Source organism: Lycorma delicatula, chromosome 6 (assembly GCF_047948215.1).
Source record: "Lycorma delicatula isolate Av1 chromosome 6, ASM4794821v1, whole genome shotgun sequence".
Lineage (NCBI taxonomy): Eukaryota > Metazoa > Arthropoda > Insecta > Hemiptera > Fulgoridae > Lycorma > Lycorma delicatula.
The window spans coordinates 141,110,416-141,130,616 of NC_134460.1; the positions used below are offsets into that span (position 1 = coordinate 141,110,416).

At 29.0% G+C, this 20,201-nt stretch overlaps 2 protein-coding genes across 2 annotated transcripts in view; both read left to right on the top strand.

The window, feature by feature from the left end:
• LOC142326949 (dynein beta chain, ciliary-like) overlaps positions 1-1,768 on the top strand; it is a 235,359-nt gene extending 233,591 nt beyond the window's left edge. The window contains exon 64 of the mRNA XM_075369680.1: positions 1,273-1,768. Coding sequence (XP_075225795.1) covers positions 1,273-1,567 — 295 coding nt within the window. The 3' untranslated portion in view covers positions 1,568-1,768. The remainder of the gene's footprint in view (positions 1-1,272) is intronic.
• A 5,413-nt stretch (positions 1,769-7,181) lies between these two features.
• LOC142326950 (uncharacterized) overlaps positions 7,182-20,201 on the top strand; it is a 127,752-nt gene continuing 114,732 nt past the window's right edge. The window contains exons 1-5 of the mRNA XM_075369681.1: positions 7,182-7,551; positions 10,224-10,467; positions 10,665-10,842; positions 12,768-12,935; positions 18,849-18,995. Coding sequence (XP_075225796.1) covers positions 7,182-7,551; positions 10,224-10,467; positions 10,665-10,842; positions 12,768-12,935; positions 18,849-18,995 — 1,107 coding nt within the window. The remainder of the gene's footprint in view (positions 7,552-10,223; positions 10,468-10,664; positions 10,843-12,767; positions 12,936-18,848; positions 18,996-20,201) is intronic.

Here is a 20,201-nt window from a genome sequence, read left to right on the forward strand (position 1 = left end):
AACCTCGCTAATTCCTACTACATCTTCATTTATTCTATCCATTTCCCTCTTTAAATTTTCTAATCTACCAACCTTTTTAGACTGCTAACATTCCACGCCCCGACTTGTAGATTGTTATTTTTTAATTTTCTGGTAACCCCTTCCCTTCCTTAGTAGTCCCTACCCGGAGATTCGAACAGGGGATAGTTTACCTCTGGAATATTTTACCAAGGTAGGCGCCTCCATCATTGCTGAGAGCTACATTTTCTTGGAATGAAAGCAGCTGTAGTTTTCCATAGCTTTCAGCTGCGCAGTACTCAGAGGATTGAGTGATGTTGATATGGCCGTTTAAGTCGTCCTGACCTACGCCCTTAACAACTACTGAAAGAGCTGCTGCCCTCTTTCAGGAATCATTCCTTAGTCTGGCTCTCAACAAATACCTCTCCAATATGGTTGCACCTTTGGTCCAGCTACTCTATATCACTGAGCACTCAAGCTCCCTCACCAACGGCAAGGTCTCATGATTCATAGAAGGAGATTTATTGTTTAGCTTTCCAGAATGATTTCATGGTGGATAATACGTATGGATCAAGAAACTTAGAATATAATTTTCTATCTTGTCCAAATAAAATTCCTGTGTATGATAAAATTATAGCAGTTCTCAACCAAAGAAGTCGTATTTTATCTGTGGGTTGAATAAAAAATTTATCTTGTCTAATCTCTTGCTATACTTAATAACTTCAAAAAAATATTTATATTTATGAGATAGAAACAACAATGGTAGGAGCACTTTTTGATATAAGACATCAGCATTGTTGATGTCTTTTTTCTCGACAGATTTCCATCTAATGTATGATAAAATGTTTAATGACTTAAAAAACCACAGTAGATTGTGGTTTTTTTTTCATAGTTTGACCATACAATTTGTAAATTTATGTAATTAATGTTAATGTCTCTGATCACAGTTTATGAAGTAAAGTAAAAGTTGATAATTTTTTACTGGTCAATGATGTATTTTGCACTTCAATTATGTCTTGAGAGGAAATAAGTGCATGGCAGTCACATGATGTTATTATTTGTACTGCCAACATAATAATTTATTATTATGCCAAATTAGTAATTACCTAACTCTTATTAAAGAATGGAAAATACAAAATATTAATACTTTCTCTCTCTCTCTCTCTCTCTCTCTCTCTTTCTCTTTCTCTGTGTGTACACAAGAATGTACATTGTTATATACAATGTTATATCATTTTCTTTTATTAACTATTAACTTTGTTTCTAACTTGACAGAGCACCTCCACGAGAAGGAGCTTATATAAATAGTTTGTATCTTGAAGGAGCCAGATGGGATATGCAAATTGGTGCACTTGCTGATTCAAAATTAAAAGAATTGTTTCCTATGATGCCTGTCGTATTTATTAAAGCGGTCACACAAGATAAGCAAGAAACGAGAAATGTGTATGAATGTCCTGTTTATAAAACACGTCAGCGTGGTCCTACGTATGTTTGGACATTTAATTTAAAAACAAGAGAAAAGCCTGCTAAATGGACACTGGCTGGTGTAGGCATATTATTGTGTATTTAAATATGTTATTCTTGATTTTGTTCAGAATGTGCATGTTTTTTAATTAATTCATCAAGCTTTAGCTGATATAAAATTTATTTATTAAATATAAATTTTAAATTGTTTTATTATATGTTAGATAAAATTTAGTAGTTTGAATGCATACTTATATTTTAACAAATAACTTAGCTCATGTGCAGCACCTAATTTTACTTCAAAGAATTGTGACAAATAAAGATAATTTACTATTTTCAGTAAGGTCTATTTATTTTTTTACTGTAATATTATTTAATATATTCAGTCACACATATAGCTGAGACTTTGAAGTAGCATTCACCATGAATGTCTTACTGGATGTTTTTATATGAAAACTATTCACAATAAAAACATTCTACTCGGTTAGAAATAGATAGTTAATAAAGTTATTGTTGTAATTTTAACATATTTTTTTTGTAATGCATAAGTATGATACTGCCAATTAATTTTTACAAACTTAAGCCTCATTGCGACACAAAGAATGTAGAGTTACCTGATTATAGAGATTTAAATAATATAATAACTGAATTCTTTTTCAACTTTTCGCACATTTATATTCCATTAACACACAAAAATATTATATGCACTTTTATATATTTACAAACTAAACTTACAGTAAAAATGTTACACTAATTATCCTAAATATATACTATTTGCAAATTTTTTATTGTAATGGCACAATGCCTGAGCAATCCTTATCTGTATTAGCGTCATCATGACTAAAAAGGATAATATAACATGTTTTAATGATAATAAATACGCATGGAACTGTTTACATTTCATATCGCATATTGTTTAACGCATTTTTTAACTAAATATGGCAAAATTTTCATTATAAAATATGCTTTTTTTATCATTTTATTTGTAATGGATCTCTTAGTCCTAATTCCATTCCACTGACATTTATATTGATTATATGACAGAAGAAATGAGATGACTAGTAACCATCAAGAAGCACAATCATTTTATCATTCGTTTTAATAGAAATGTTAAAATGGATTATCAGAAAGTGTTAAAAACAGCTGCTTTTTTTCCGTAGAAGAATAATTGTCAGTATAAAGGAATTTGCATTATTATAGGCAAATATAATATTTGAGTGTGTGTGTGTGTGATATATATATATATATATATATATATATATATATATCAAAGTCAGAAATATAAAAATCGTTTACTACCAAGAGTACAGATTTTAATAATGTTATCTTAGGCTTATTATTTTTTAATAGCGCTTTTGAGGTTTTCTCTCATTATTAGTTAAACTTTTATTTTTTTTTCTCTAATAACACATTAAAATTTTTAATTTTAATTTTTTGATTTGCTAATTTTAAATTATTACATAAAAATAACAAAGGGGGAGAACGAATGAGAAATTGCTATTTTTCCTATTTTTTGTTTTTTTAATATTTTTTGTTTAGTAATAAAAGTAGAATCCAAAAAAAGTATAGCCAGCCCACCATTTTAGAAACACTCTGTATAAATCATGTCAGTATAGGTTATAAATATGAGTATAAAAACAGATTAATTATTTATTAATTAATTTATATTATATAAAATCTATATTAATTATTTAAATACAAACACATGAAATAACGTTAAGGTAAATCCATTAAATATAAAAAATTACTATAAAAAATTGCTATTTAAATATAAAAACTTACTGGAAATATTGAATGGGATGATGATAAATCATTTTTTTTTTTTGTTTTTAATTAGCATTATTTAAAAACTCACCAACAGAATAATATGTTGTTTAAAATTTGTGGGAAGATTTTTCAAATAATTATGCAATTTATTAAAAATGGCAACATTAGCATAGTTAGCTGAAGTATTAATGTTGAGTTATACGAAAACAGTTCCACTGTCTGATATGGTAAATGTTATTTTTTAAGAATGAATGACCATTCTTACATAATTTTCTAAATTGAGGTCTACCAGGGTTCATACTATGTGCACCAAGTAATCTGACAATGATATGACTTTTTTTTTGTATTTAAAAGTTCAAGGAAAACTGCGTTAAAATTTTTTGATTGGAATTTAAAAAAATAATTGTGGTAATTTATGTGCTAAAAAATCACAAGAACACTAGTTTAAAATAAAATATTATAATTAAAAGTAAAACATTTATGTTTACTGAATAATAACTATACAGTAATCACAAATAAAAATTATCTTGCTAGAAACACATGAGATTTTGGAGGTTTCATATGTATGTTGGTGAATATATTGTATGTATGTATGTTGGTGATTAATAATCATAAGATCTCTTCAATATACTTTTTTCATTCTTCTACCATTTCTCTTACTCCCATCTCCTGGCAGTTGTATTCTCTTCTCTCATATTGTCCTCTATATTTGCATTGTGATCAGAAAATTACTGGTCAGCAATTGGGAAATATATGATCTTTTTCATGGTTGGCCTGGATTTATTACAATTTTGTTGCTTTGCTTTTCCTTTCAGCTTGATTAGATGTAAGTAACAATTGTAAAATTTTATGTTTTTTTTTTTTTTTTTACATAATGATTTTATCACTTATAAAAATTAATTTTTCCACATAATGTTTTACTTTTTCCGAGTTTTGCTTCAAAACATGTGTAGAAATTTAGATTAGGAAGTCAACAAATATTTTTTCCCTAATTAATTTTGCTTAACTATATTAAGATATCTGGAAAAGTTTAAATGTAGATAAAAAACAAAGATGACAGGAAAAATTAATCTTTATAAATAATTAATTATATTTCATTTCTAGTTTGCTGGCCTGTTTTATTGCATAATTTAATCACATGCAAAATATCAAAGAAGTTTCATAAGAAACCTCTGCATCATATTTAGGGCTGTAAAATTTTTTTGTTGGCCTGAAAGGTGTTATTATTTTGTAAGTTCATACTATTCATCCTATTTGTAAACATGTATATTTAAAAATTTATTTAGATTAAAGCTACTTCTTAAATATTTATTAATGGTTTATTTCATAAATTTTGGATGTAGAAGTGGCTTTCAAAATGTAGGTTTTAGCTGTACATAATTATTTGGCCAGAGATTTGTTTAACATTCCAGTGGTAGCGCGGAGGACAGTTGTCCTCTGAGTAATTTTATTCTAGTGCTGATCGTGGTTGACAAGATTAATGGCCTTGAGCAGCCATATACCTTCTCATAAAAATAATAAGTAGAGCTTTTGCATTCGAGCAGTAACATTGTTTTTATCGGTGAATTTTGTATGAAAGTAGTGTCAGTTGGAGGACTATTGTACTCCATGTCATTATTTTCGTCCCAGTATTTTTGTTGTTTGAGTGAAGTTGCTGGTAATATATTCTTAATTATTCCATTTTAAATTTTTTGAACTATATAATACTGTAAATATGTCAGAAAGACATCAAGAACAGTTAATAGTGGCTTAATGAAACTGAGGAGAATTATGAAAGTATTGTGGGTGATGAAGGTTCAGATGTGAAAAAGAAGAAGATTTTGTAGAAAGTTTGTGAGTTGGCACAAAAATTAGTGAACATGATCCTGACCCTGACGTAGAAGAAAACATCCAAAAAATGGATTGAAAAATAAACTTGATTTAGGAGAGAACATAAAATTGCCAGAAAATCCTATGGTCCCAGTTTTTATAACCCGGAGTTCTTCGTAAGAAAACTCGTTTGTACTTGGAACCATAACAAGCACGGATATTACATATTCCATGACAGAACATCATCCCAGTTATACATCGCCCTGGAACTAAGGTAATGCAAAAAATGCTTCTACTGAAATTCAATTTTTAGATTGCCTTTTGGATGAAGAAATTATTCTCAAAATTGTTCAGTTCACAAATATTTTTATTGAAAAAATAACAAAATATCAAAGGGGTAGAGATGCTGAAAATACAAGCGTAACTGAAATAAATGCTTCATTTGGGATACCTTTCTTGGCTGGAGTACTTAAATCTGGCAGGAGAAATGTTTTTGAAATGTGAGACAGTAGCAGAGGAACTGGTGTGGAAACAGTATTTGTTACAATGAGTGAACATAGCTTTCACTTTCTGATGCTGTTGTTTACATATTGATGACAAGAACCAGGAAACAACGCCATGGCATTAGACAAACTAGCCCCAATGAGGGAAATTTTTGAGAAATTAGTCTCTACAGCCAAAGAGCGTTCAATCCTTCTGATTATCTTGTCATCGATGAGTAGCTAATTGCTTTTAGGAGAAATTGCCCAGTAAATATGGCATAAAAATATTTACTGTGGTTTCATCAAACTTTCATGCAACTAACCTGGAAGTTTACTTGGGGAATCAGCCAGATGGCCCTTTCAAGGTAACTAATGCTATAAAGGATTTGTAGCCAGTAGCTGGGTCAAATAGAAAATAACCTGTGATAACTGGTTTTCTTCAGTACCTTTGGCTCTTGCACTTGAATCTCTCATAGTTTTGTCAACATTAAAAAAACAAACCAGAAATACCAGCCAACTTCTTGCCTGATATTCTACCAGACCTGTTGTAAAAAGCAGTAAGTATGGGTTCCAAGAAAAATTTAAGAACAAAGCTGTTCTTTATATGTCAACAATTCACAACACCAGGGCTATTGATAAAACAACAGGTGATGACAGAAACCCCATCATAATCACTACATATGACAAATTATGGTGTTGACATAACTTAAAATGTGTCGGCAATATGATGTGGCATGGAATTCCAGAAAGTGGCCATTGACATGGCTTCAGTAATGATTTTAAAATATATTTTTTTTCGTATAAATAAACTTTATAATTATTGTATTCATTTGTTTAAAAGGTTTATTTAGTAATCCCTGTTCTAGAATACTATAAAGAAAGTTTCAACACTCATTTGTCACAAAGATAAATAAAAACGAATAAAGGACAATATTCCTCCACGCAACCAACTGAGTTTGACAAAACTGTGCGACCGCTGCAGTGTTAATTAGGACAAATAATTTAAAATGGTGTATGACATGTTCTGTTCTTTTTGATAACTAATTGAAAATCATACACTATTAAAATGCATTTTTTTATACTAAGTTTTCTACTAATTTCTTTATATTTTGAGTAAAAAAAAATCACATGTTAGAATTAAAGTTATGTACTGCACTATAACAATCCAATATTAAGGAGTATACATGAAAAGTGAAAATATTTTTAAAATATCTACCTTGAAAATTATATTTTTCACTTCCATATGTATTAGCTAGAAAAATTATAGCAGGACCACTAGAGAAAGTTCATGTATAAAGTAGTAAAATTATTAAAATCAGCCATTTTGTAAAAAGTAAGACTTGAATATAAAACATAGAAAAAATGTAACATTAAATTGAGAACCTCCTCTTTCTTTTGAAATTGATTAAAAATATTATTAAGAAAATAATTATATAGTTTTTTCATAAAGATAAAAAAACAGTTACTAGTATAAAATGAATTACTTTCTTATTCTTTATAAATATATCTTACTGAATTTGTGTTGGAGAAGACGAAATAAAATGATGCTTACATAAGTGAAATATTATTGTCATATGTTATGATATTTTTATATTGTTTTCAAGTTTATTAGAGGTTTTCTGTTTTGAATTCAAAACTTATTAAAAAAAAAAAAAAAACAGAATGGGTTACTTATTAGATGCATTTATATATTTACCTTTTAACTTAAGATTTATTGTTTTATTAGTATCTACAATAGCTATTGCATATATCGGATCAACTTACGATTTATTTTTTGAGGAATTAAAGTACAGGACGTACATTGTAGCACCGAGTGGACTTTTACTTGCTATTGATGTAATTGCAGGTTGTGTGCATAAAAGTAATCCACAGTATGCCAACAAAAGGGAATATAAGGCACGTCCATCTCTTGAAATATTTGTTGAAATTGTTATGCTAATTTTAAATGCAATAAGTATAACAACAACTTCATCTCCAAAATTATTTATGGTTATTAATCCTTTAAGAATTTGGAAGATGTTTTATTGCTACTGTAAGTGTAAATCTAAACTCTCTTTAATTAATTATTTATACATGTAATAACTGTCCTTGATAAGTGTATTTCAACTGAGAATTTTTACATTAATTTAGATTAAATCTTAATGCTTGGAAGTTAATCTGAATCAAATTTAGATAATGCTTTTCTCAAATGAATTTTTGTTTTAATCCTTTAAAAAATATTGAAATTATGAGAGCTATCCTGAACAAAAAGAGGATGAAAATAAAAACACCCATTTAGTGATAACAATACTGTTAGGGCTTTATGAGAAAAAAATTGTTGAAAACAGATTTTCATAAAAAAATCTCATTTGTGAATCATACAAATAATGTAAAATCATCATGACTGAAGGATCTGACAGAATTGTTCATATGAGATTTTTATTATTGTATCAAATCTGGTAAAAATTGAGAGGAGCAGACATGAACTGACAAAACTGCTTGCATTTAGATCATTCTTTAGAAAATTTATCAAAAACTTAAAAACAAGTATAATGTTACTGAATTGACAGTTAATAGAAAATCTTTATCTTTCAAAGGCTGAAGCACTTTTTTTCAATATATGCCAAATACAACATAACAGTTCACGCATTGTGTGATGAAAAAACTAACGTGTAAATATTCTATGACAAAAAATGTAATTGTTTATACTCAACATCATTTCAGCTGAGTGATATTGTTCGCAAAATGGCTGAATATTTATTTGGAAGTGCAATCCTTTGATTTGATGAAAAAGAGGAAGGTGTCAGATAAAAGTATATACAAATGTGTATGATGTTTAATACATAAACAATGTTCTCAACTATAATAAGTGAAATTTTGTAGTTGAGTAAATCTAGAAAAGGAAAATTTAATTAGTGTTGAGAAAGAAATATTGGGAATTATTTCAGTTATTGCATTTTTTATAATTTAATTTTATATGATATAAATACAGTTTTATTAAGTTATCAATTAATTTAATGAATATTTTATTTTTTTATTAATATATTCATTTTTAGATGTTTAATAGAAATATGTAATTAGTTCTAAAAACAGATGTGTGTATAAATTCTTAATAATAAGAGGATAAATGAATCCAAAAGTTAAGTTAAAGAAACTGTAGAAAAATATTCGCTACTAATAATGGGGGACTAACCCCCACTCAACTGCTTGTTTTATACTTTTTTTTAAACTGCTTGTTTTACTGTTTTTGTAGTTCCTACTCAAGGTATTGCTTATTTTGTTAAAATAAAATTTAACTAGTAGTTCACTAATGAAAGCCAAATCAAATGGCTTCTAAAATATATGAATGGTTTCTCTTTACAACGTGAACTTTATTTGAGTCTAGTCTGTACTAAAATTCTGCTTTTGTTTCTTTTTTATTTTGACAGCTTTATGATCTTGTTAAGATGACCTTTTGGATTTTGTTTTGGTTTTAAAAGTGTCTCCATTTTTAATACCTTTTTCTGTAATATTTTTAAATTTAAAGTATTTTTTGACTTCTTTAATCCAGTTTGTTTTCCTATTATAGAAAAAAATCAAAGATTTACTTACTTAATCTGTTTTTACTCGTTCTGACAAAGTGACCTAAGAACACTGTGTTCCCTTTTCATTATCTCTGTTATTTTGTCTATATTTTTTAGATTTTTTCAGTTTTTTTTTGTGAGCATTTTTTATTATGTTGATTTATTAAATATTCCTTAACCTTTTTCTTTGAAAGTATCTTGCTAATTTTTTGATGAATTTTTCTATATGAATTCACCTAGATATCTGAAATCTTTGATTAGTTTTACTTTAATTATTCCTGTACATATCTTTTTTTTGTTGCCTTGCTTTTCTTTTTTTTTTGCTTGCTTGTCTTTTTTTGGCTTGCTTATCTTTTTTTTTTGCTTGATGATATCACTACATAAACTTAAAGCTTGTGCATGAGATATCGAAATCGAATTTTGTAGGGTATGAAAAATGCCATGCCTGACCGGGATTCAAACCCAGGACCTCCAGATGAAAGGCCAAGTTGCTACCACTGCGCCATGTAGATAGAAATTTGTTTTTACATATGTAAAAACATACTTTTGTAGATTTGTTTGTACATATGTCGTGTGGTTTTTAATATTTTCATTTTTATTTTCAATATTTCAATATTTTCATTATATTTTAATGTCTGCCCTTGCTTTAATACTTTGCTGTTTTATGTAATACATTTTAAAAATAAATTTTAACTTTTTATTAAAAATTTTTTGAGTGATTCTTATAGTTTGAAACTTTTAGTATTCTGTCGCTTGTATTTCTCAAATGTAATAACCTATCATCTTATAGTGATGAATTTAAAAAAAAAAAAAATTGCTTTTGGTGTGAAGTTTTATTTTAGGGAACTTCTATACATATGCCTTTTAAATCTTAAAAACTGAAATGATTTAAGATTGCAGAGGAAAAAACAAAAGACTAGCCTAGCCTAGATCAAGGTTCAACAGGGAACATGCTGAACTACAAATATTAAGTAAAAAAAACTCTCTTGTCTAGGCCTTTCTTTATAAATTCCTTTCTTTTTTTACTATTTAGGCTTTCTTTAAATATATGTGGAATTGTTTATACTTGCATTCACACTTCAATTTGAATAATTATAATTCAGGTTAAAACATAAATTTTATATATTCAGAATTTATTATAAAATTTAATTCTTTGTTTCAGTGGAAACATCAAATCGTGTTGGGCAATCGTCATTAGTTGCTCTGCTATCAAAATATTTTATTTGTAGCGTAATTATTGTTCATTCATTTTCTTGCATGTGGTACTATATTATGATCACTGAAGAAAAACATGATAAATTAAGTTGGAAAATGCTTGTTAGTAAATCAAAAATAATTTCAGATGATATCTGGCAGTGGTATATTGTTAGTGTGTATTTTGTGACTAATACTTTTACTACCATTGGGTGAGTTGTTTTTTCTTTCTTATTTATTAAATAGTATATTCTGGTAAAAATTATAAGGCTTATAAATTAGTCATATATAGGTTTAAGTTGTAACTTACTTTACTTTTAAAACATTAGTTGGAGTTTAGCTGTTGGTTTAATATTTCAAAATAAATTTAAGCTTTAACAGAACTGTATTTAAGTTTTACATTTTTCAGTTTTGGTGATATAGTTGGTGTAAGTGATCTCGAAAAAGCTATGTCCTTATGTATTATGGTGTTAGGTTATATTACTGTTACTGGTTTATTTCTTGCTGCATTTACCACTTTTCTTACCCTTAAATATAAATATTATTCTGATTACAAGCAAAGACGATCACTTATTCATCAAGCATTTGTAAGTATTTAGTGTTTAATTCATCTTATACTTATCTATAATCAGTACAATCATTTTTGTTGTTAATTACTTAATATATTTTTACTTTTTAAGTTTTTTTTACACTTATCTTTATTAATTTCCCCATATCTACTTATGATGAATGTTTTAAAATCAAAATGCATGTTTGGTTTAATATTTTTATCCCTTTTCTAAATAGATTTTCATTTTTATTTATATATTTTTTTAACTGTGTAGGGTTTAAGAAAGGATTTTGCTTAGATTTAAGGGTTTAATTAAGATTAAACTTTAAAGGGTTAAGATTTTAAAGGGTTAGTTTTTCATACACATACATCAGGGTTAATTTTTCTAGTATTGCATCATTTCATCTAATCAACATGAATCTAATCTACAAAAATAAAGAATTTCAGTACAATGAGCATTTCAGGAGAGTATAAAGCTAATATAATTCTTCTATGAATTTGTGTGAAAAGTTGAAGACAAAATTCTTCTAGCATAAAACCTAAGGTTCACTTAAACTAAGGTTTAAAAGGTTTGCTTAGAAACCCAATTAAGATTTTAAAGGGTTAGTTTTTCATAGTTTGATAAATGTTTCATACACATTTAACAATTAAGTTCCCAGACTCAACCTATTAAAAGTAGTCATTGTAAATCAAAAATATTTACTATTAGCTTCATTCAATATAGCGTCTGCCTGCTCCTGTACATTATTTATATCTCTCATATGTTGTTTTAAATGCCTGAGAAAATGCTTTCTTGGAATCTCCTTTGATTCATCCTCATCTTTCATCCCCATTTTTATTTTGGTCATAAAAAAGGTTGGCAGGTGCTAAACTTGGCAAATAGATGGATGGAGTAATAGAAACACCATATTTTATCAAAAATGAAGAAACAATTGAAGAATTGCTGATGGATTGTCATGGAGAAGAAATCTGGTCCATTTTCTATAAACTCAGGCACATAATAATGCCTTAATAAAATTTACTGTTTTACAGTCCAATTTCCTGCAAAAATTCATAATGAGATAATGTCTTTGGCATTAAAAACTGCAGATTGCTTTGCCTTTGTAGTCTTAATTTCTGATCTTTTGCTTTCTTTGGATTCAGTCAAATTGCACTTTCATTTTGATGTTGGGTCATCATGAAGCATCAACTTACATCACCCTTTAATAAAATTTAGAAGATTTCTATCATTGACCATTTTAATAAATTCAGTAGATAATGCTGCAAATTGATTTTATAATTAAAGCATTAACAATTGACCAACAATCTTTATTAATTCTTATCATTTCTTCTGAGATGTCAATACATTTCTTCTAAGTCAATTTTTAATCAATCAGTTTTTTTGTTTTTATGTTTAAGAAGTTGGAGGTTGGTTAGTTATTTTGCAGTAGATCTTACAAGCTGGTAAGTTGTTTTTTTAAATTCTTTTGAAAAAATTTATTTTATTTTATTTTTCTAAAATAATTTTAACAATACTGCCTAATAATTCTCAAGTTTCAAACAAAACATTCTTCGCGTACTTTCTTTTCTAATCTTGAGAGATGAATTTACTAATATTGAAGATTGAAGTGTAGAAATGACATTTTTTAAGTGATATTTTTGTAAACATTCATGTTTTCTTCTTATACCTTATTTAACTGCTAATCAAGTGTGCTACCATTTGTTTGTGATTGTAGAATTATGAATATTTGTATACCTCATCTTAATATAAGCTTAAATATTAATTTTTTCATTCTTGCACTGTGTTTCTAAATCTGTACAGATTCAAAGTAGTATAAAGGTGAATAAATTCCAATAAAATTGGCTAAATTTTGCAATTATAATGTGATTCAGCATGTTTAAGTAATTTATTATTAAATTTAGGCATTTTTTGTTAGAAGGAATGAGATCTTAAGTGTTGTCTTTTTATTTTTTTCTAATCAGGAATATGATTACTTTCCTTCCCAAAAAACTACTGAATCGATAAAAATATTTTATGACAGATTCTGGCAAGAAGAAGAAGGAATTTTACATGCAGAACTGATAAAAAAATTACCAGTATCATTACAGGAAATGGTTTTATACGATATCTACAAAGATGCACTAAATTCTGTAAGTAATTTTTAATTGTTTATCATACAAATATAATTTTATAGTTAAAAACACCAACCAATTAATTTACAGTGAGTATCTTTTTAAGTCTGTTTATCTAGTATTGCATTAGTGCATCTAATAAACATATGAATAATTGCTACAAAAATAAGGAATTTCAGTATGATGAGCACTTCAGGAGAGTATAAAGCTCTCCTGAAGAATCCTTTTATGAATTTGTATGAAAAGTTGACAAAATTCTTCTAGCATAAAACTAAGCAATATAAACTAACTTGTCACTGTCCAACAATGAAAACGTTACAGGATCAAAAATAGCTTATTCTTATGTATTTTTATCTGCTGAATTCAAAAATCACTATAAAATTAACTGATTAGCTCTTGGTTTGGAGATACAATGACATGTTATTTTTTATTTGATCTACATTTTTAATTTGGGTGTAATTTTGTTAAACGTTTTACTGTTGTTGTGATTGTGAGTTTCATATTGTTTGTGTTGTAATCAGTGCAGAATTTCTGGTTTTCAAGTGCCTTTAAAGTGAAAAATTTGTTAAATCAAAATGCCATGAAAATATGTAAATTTAGTGACTAATTTTTGTTACATTTGTGGTGAATTAACATTTTCGTCACAGAAACACAATCTGATACCTCTTGTGAAGACCTGCCTATCAGCATTATTTTGGTATGAAGGAAGGGGACCAGGATAAGTCATGGGCTCCACATATATGAGTATGTTCCAACGCTTATTCAGTTATACAACAAGAATAGCTGAAAAATAAAAAAAAAACAATCTGTGGCTTTTGCTGTGCCTATGGTTTGGCAAGAGCCTACAAACCATACAGATAATGCCTATTTCTGCTTGACTCTACTTATAAAAGCAGGATTGTCAATGAAGAAAAGAGGAACAGTTCAATACCCTTATCTTCCATCTGCTATTTGACGTATTCCACATTCTGGTAGTTATCAGTTTCTACTCCACCCCAAAATTATGAGCTTGAAGTAGAAAGTGAAGATGAAGTGAAGTGAAGAAGAACCCAGAAGCTTTCTACATCCCATGACTCTGATTTTGATGAAAAAGATGAACCGCACAGACTGAGTCAAACGGAATTGAGTGATCTCATTCGAGAAACTAGAGCTAATAAAAATTTTTATTTTCATATTTGTTTTTCTCAACCCAAAATTAGCAAGATTTGACTCATGAAGTGAAGGAAACATTTTAAAAAAAGATTCTTTATTCTGCAATGTTATTAATATATTTCAGATAATTTAACAACCATTAATGGTAATGTAACGCATTCATTGGGAAAACCTCATGATGACTAATCTTAAATTTTGTGACTTTTTATTAGAAATAGTTTAAAAAAAACTTTTAAACATTCCCTGAATCAGTATAAAATAGTAGTCTCATTTTGCCACATCTTAATCAGTTTTTGGTAGATTAAAGAAAAACAAACCAAAATACATGGTATTTATAGACTTAGAGAAGGCATTTGATAACGTAAACTGGAATAAAATGTCCAGCATTTTAAAAAATTTAGGGTTCAAGTATAGAGATAGAAGAATAATTGCTAACGTTTACAGGAACCAAACTTGAGCAGTATAATTGAAGAACATAAGAAAGAAGCTGTAATTAAAAAGGAAGTTAGACAAGGATACTCCCTGTTCCTGTTACTTTTTAATCTTTGCATAGAACTAGCAATTAATGATGTTAAAGAACAGTTTAGATTCTGGGAGATAGTACAAGGTAAAAAGATAAAGATGCTATGATTTTCTGATGTTGAAGAAATTCTAGCTGAGAGTAAAAAAGATTTAGAAGAAACAATGAATAGCATGGATGAAGTTATACGCAAGAACTATCACATGAAAATAAACAAGAACAAAACAAAAGTAATGAAATGTAGTAGAAATAAAGTAGATGGACCACTGAATATAAAAATAGGATAAGAAAAGACTATGGAGGTAGAAGAATTTTGTTGTTAGAGAAGTAGAATTACTAAAGATTGGTGAAGCAGGAGCTATATAAAATGCTGAATAGCAGGTGAAACGAGCTTTCAGTCAGAAATACAATTTATTTACATCAAAAATTAATTTAAACATTAGGAAAGCATTTTTGAAAGTATATGTTTGGAGCGTAGCTTTACACGAAAGTGAAACTTGGACGATCAGATTACCTGAGAAGAAAAGATTAGAAGCTTTTGAAATGTGGTGCTATAGAAGAATGTTAAAAATAAGGTGGGTGGATAAAACTACAAATGAAAAGGTGTTGCAGGAAATTGATGAAAAAAGAAGCATTTGGAAAGGTATAGTTAAAGGAAGAGACAGACTTATAGGCCACATCTAAGGCTTCCTGGAATAGTTGCTTTGATATTGGAGGGGCAGGTAGATGGGAAAAATTGTGCAGGCAGGCAACATCTGGAGTATGCAAAATCAATTATTAGGGATGTAGGATGTAGGGGGTATGCCAAAATGAAACAACTGGCACTAGATAGAGAATCTTGGAAAGCTGCATTAAACCAATCAAATGACTGAAAACAAAAGAAATCAGCTAAGGATAAGAAGCAATGTATACAGACAACAATCTTGTATATTTTTTCGCAAGCCGAAACTTTGTGGGCAAATTGTATTTGGTAATTTTCTACATTTTGTTGATTTTACGGAAGTTGTAGGAGTCATTAAAATAATACTCAATTTATTCTGTAAATTTTATAAATATTAGGTTTTTTTGGGAGGAGGAAGAATTCTTAATTATTTAATAATTATTTTACAATGATTATTGAAATTGAATTTTTCCTTGAATCATGAAAATATTAAAATGTAGTTAAGTGAGCTAAATGGGGTGATCATTTAAACTTAGATTTAGTAACAGATGATTTCAATGGCATATAACCTGCCCTCGTAAATAGACTTGTTGCTGTTTTAAATGTTATTTTGAATTGGCAAATTTTTCAATTCACATATGTTATAAATCATTTTAAACAGAAAATTTCATTACTTCTCTTGGTGAATGAGATTTGTTTTATGGAAAACATTCTGTAACTTTTTTCCATAAAATGATAGGATTACTTAGTATTGTGTTATTTATTGAGTTACCACCTGATTGTTCATGTGCAAGTAGAATATCCATGTGCAAGTAAATGATCGCTAATATCCATAAACAAGCAAAATCAATATTTTGCTTGTTCAATTTGTTTAAAATTAGGGAAAATATTTATGCGAGGGCTAATTCAGAAAGTTAGGAACGTTTCCACCTGACACCGCCAGGCGCACGCCAATAGCGTATATATTGGTGTGCTCGTGCTCGACACCTCAGTCAGCGTCCAGCCGTGACAACGAGAACATCTCCGCACTGCCCGTTTTTTTTATATACAAATTTGAAATGTGTGCTGCAATCAAAAATCCCACCAGTTGTGAGGTGCGGTCTGTGATTCGTTTTTTGTTGGCAAAAATCTTGAAACCAATAGAAATTCATCGGGAACTGTGTGAAGTGTACGGGAACAACGTAATGAGTGAAAGTTCTGTCAGGAAGTGGTGCATTCAGTTTAAAAATGGCCGAACAAACGTTCACGATAAAGAGAAGAGTGGACGTCCGAGCATCGTGACTGGCAATCTGGTTGTGACTGACTGACCGAGCATTGTGACTGACGAAAAGATTTGTGAAAACCGCCGTTTCACAATAATTTAGCTTTCTCTATGTTTCCCACAAGTTTTACGGACTTTATTGTTTGAAATCGTTTCACAGAAGCTAGGTTACCACAAATTTTGTGCGAGATGTGTGCATCACGGAGTGGTTGAGATCATAGGCGGCAGAATTCTATGACACAGGAATTTCAAAGCTTGTTCACCGCTATGATAAGTGCCTGAATTTGTACGGTGATTATGTTGAAAAGTAGTATTTTAGTTTTTGGTTTTTTTAAATTCCAAAACGTTCCTTACTTTCTGAATAGCCCTTGTATTTATAGAGGCTCTTGAAATGATGAAACAGATTTAGGGTGATGAACTGTATGTGTTGCTACAAACGGTTTAAGCAATTTAAGGATGATTGTTAGTTAACTAATGATGACCCCCCCTCCATTTTAAACAGCTCTCAGAGTTATGTTTGATCGTAGTCTTTTCACTAAAGGAAATAGCAGGAAATTGCAACATGTCAATAGGAAAATGCGATAATTTTTTTTTTTTACAAAAAAAAACAAACTAGTCAGGGTAGCTGCAAAGTCTTTCTTACTGATAATCTGACTCAGGATCAGAGAAACAAATGCATCACAATATGACAAGAACTTTTGGTATTCATTCTTTTCTGTGTAGCCTCCGGAACCACTGTAAGGCATTTCTTCAGAGGACCAGAGGCTAGAATGAAGATATAATATGTATGAATGTAAATGAAGTTTTGACCATTCCTGAGATGTGTGGTTAATTGAAACCCAACCACTGAAGAACACCAGTATCCACCAGCTAGTATTCAAATCCATATAAAAGTAACTGCCTTGGGATTTGAACCTTAGAACTCTTGACTTCAAAATCAGCTTATTTGCATTGATGAATTCACCACTAGACCATACCCGATGGGGTAGCTTTTGGACTGCTAATAAGGATGCACACATTATTAAAAAAAAATTATAAAAGCTGATGAAATGTAGATTTTTTTTATAATTGTGGAAAAAGTACAGCCTTCTTATTAGATTAGAAAAAATTTCTCTGAAACAAACATCAAATCAGGTTGACAATTTTTTTTATGCTGATTCAATCATGTATTTGAGGTTCTTACCTCAGACATAAACGCTGTGTGCTGTTATTATCTTAAAATATTAAAAACATTTAAGAGAAAATATCAGGAGAGAAAAAAAATTGTAGAAAAACTTTTGGGTTTTTCATTGTTACACTTCCCCAGATCACAAACTTTAATCTTAGTTGTTATTACTTTTTGGTCTAACCTAACAAAGTTGTGTTTCCTCAGCTCTGCTACTTGCTTAGTCTGGCTTTAATAGACTTTTTCCTTATTTCCAAAACTAAAATTCTCATGAAAGGATGTCAATTTGAAATATAAAGTTAGAAAACTTGCTGTCTGTTCTATACAGTCGTGAAAGAGACTTTCTGGAAGTGATAACAATATGGGTTACAGATATATCTAAAAAATTAACAAAAATGCTCCAGAACTTATTTCTCAAGTACTGCATTTTCAAGCAATTTTATAGAGAAAGATGGTGTTAAAGAAACTTGTAAATCATGAAATTCACTAGATCTGGGCAAAAACTGACAACTATGCCCAAATTTTTTACATTTTTCTGTAAGTGGAATTTGTGAATTTCCTTTGTGTAGTTTCTTTTATAGCTTATGTGCATTTCATTTTACTGCTAGATAAAACTTTTTTTAAATAGTTTTAATAATTTTTTTATTTTTTTTTTATTTATGTAAACAATTTACTATGTTGTTTGTTGTTCATGTATTGTTGGTAAGAGAAAATCTTATGTTTAGAATATATTTTACATTAATGAATTAAGATTGTTTAATTTAGAGTTATGATTCAAAATAATGTTTTTCAGAACAAAGTTCTCTGTAAAAAAATATATGTATTTTCTTGACTGTTATTTGAAGCTTACTAATTCTTGTTGAATTAAACACAAAGGTAATTTCATGTAGTGAAAAGTGTAATACCACAAAAAATGATATTTTACTGTTAGAATCATATAAATGATGTTAATAAGGCAACAAAGAAGTTCTTACACCAAGGATTATTCACAAATGTTCTTTGTAGATAAAATATGAGTTTCATTCTGATCTTGGATGTGTTCCAGTTGGGTAAAATATGATAAATCAAGCAGCTTCTTAGTTTTCTTTAAAATTTTCATCGTCAAAAAAAGAATTGTGATAAGAGGTTTAATCATTTCATCATTGTTCAGTAAAATATATTTTATTTTACAGTGCCCTCTACTAGATGGTTTACAAACTGCTGTTAAACGTTCCCTGAGCCAGTATATGACAAAGCAAGTGTTTCTACCTGGCTGGAAAATTATAGAAAAAGAAGCTTGGTTGGATACATACCTTTACATTGCATATGGTGTTGCTCAGGTTCGTTAAAAATAGGTTATATAATATATAACAAATTTTTATATATATAATATAAAAATCGTATATAATATATACGAATACATTTTTTAAAAAATTTGATTATTTATAATTTTAATTTTCAATTCACCTGCCTCTAGAAAATAGGAGATCTTGTTGTTGAGGAAGATTGCATGTCTTCAAAAATCAGTTATCCATACTGTAGATGCTCCTGTAATAGGTGTAGAGGCTTGAGAAATAAATATGTTTTTAAAAGAAGATAGTAGCCCTTTCAATAATTGATTACAAACTAAGCCAAGGCCTTAGGAATAAGAAATTTGTATTTGCTAGACTTGTGCTGCAGTGATAAAGGCATTGGAAAACTATAACTAGAGAAAATTAATCAAAGGAATGTTCTGTTCATTTTACTAAATAGGTACAGGAATAAGGAAATAAGAGAAAAGTTATCCTTTTACACATATTGCTTGTGAAAAAATTGATTTTAATCAGGGTAAGATGTAAGCCACCTGCCTCAATAGTACAGATTCCTTTGTTAGACTTATACCAGAATTTTTATTAGTTTTTCAGCTATTCTCTTTTTGGAGTCCTTTACATTTCCTCCTACCACAATAACTTCAAAATCACGTAAACAATACTTGTATAAATGTGTATGGTTCTGCTTTTTTTTATGAAATCTACTTTGTTGGATTTCTTTTTGTTAGTTTGTTCTTTGGATGGTGGATTTTTACAGGCATGTATGAAGAGATCATGTAATATCACCATGAAAAACCAGACCACAGGAAAGAATTCCCCTAGGACATCATAGAAGCTTTTGCCATTTTGGAAGTGGCACAATCTTGTTTATACTAAATTGTTTAATCTCTAAATTCCACATTCCTTTGGTTATAAAAAGTCACAGATCACATTTCAATCAGAACTTTAGACTGTTCTAAGAATAATAGGCCAGTGATTCTAAAGTGGCCTATACACCATATTTCTCTCTTTTATAAATTATATACCATATCTCTCTCTGTGGGACTAACTTAAAGCAACGTCTAAAAAATTTAATCGCATTCAGCTTCTAAACTCAAGGTTGCTGTTAAGAAATACAACAATATCACAAGAAATGATTCATTAGAGTGAGGCAAATTGAGTGTATAAACAAAGAAGCCAAAAATGTATGAATTGTTTAATCATAAAGTTTGTTTAATCAATTGTTTAAAATCATAA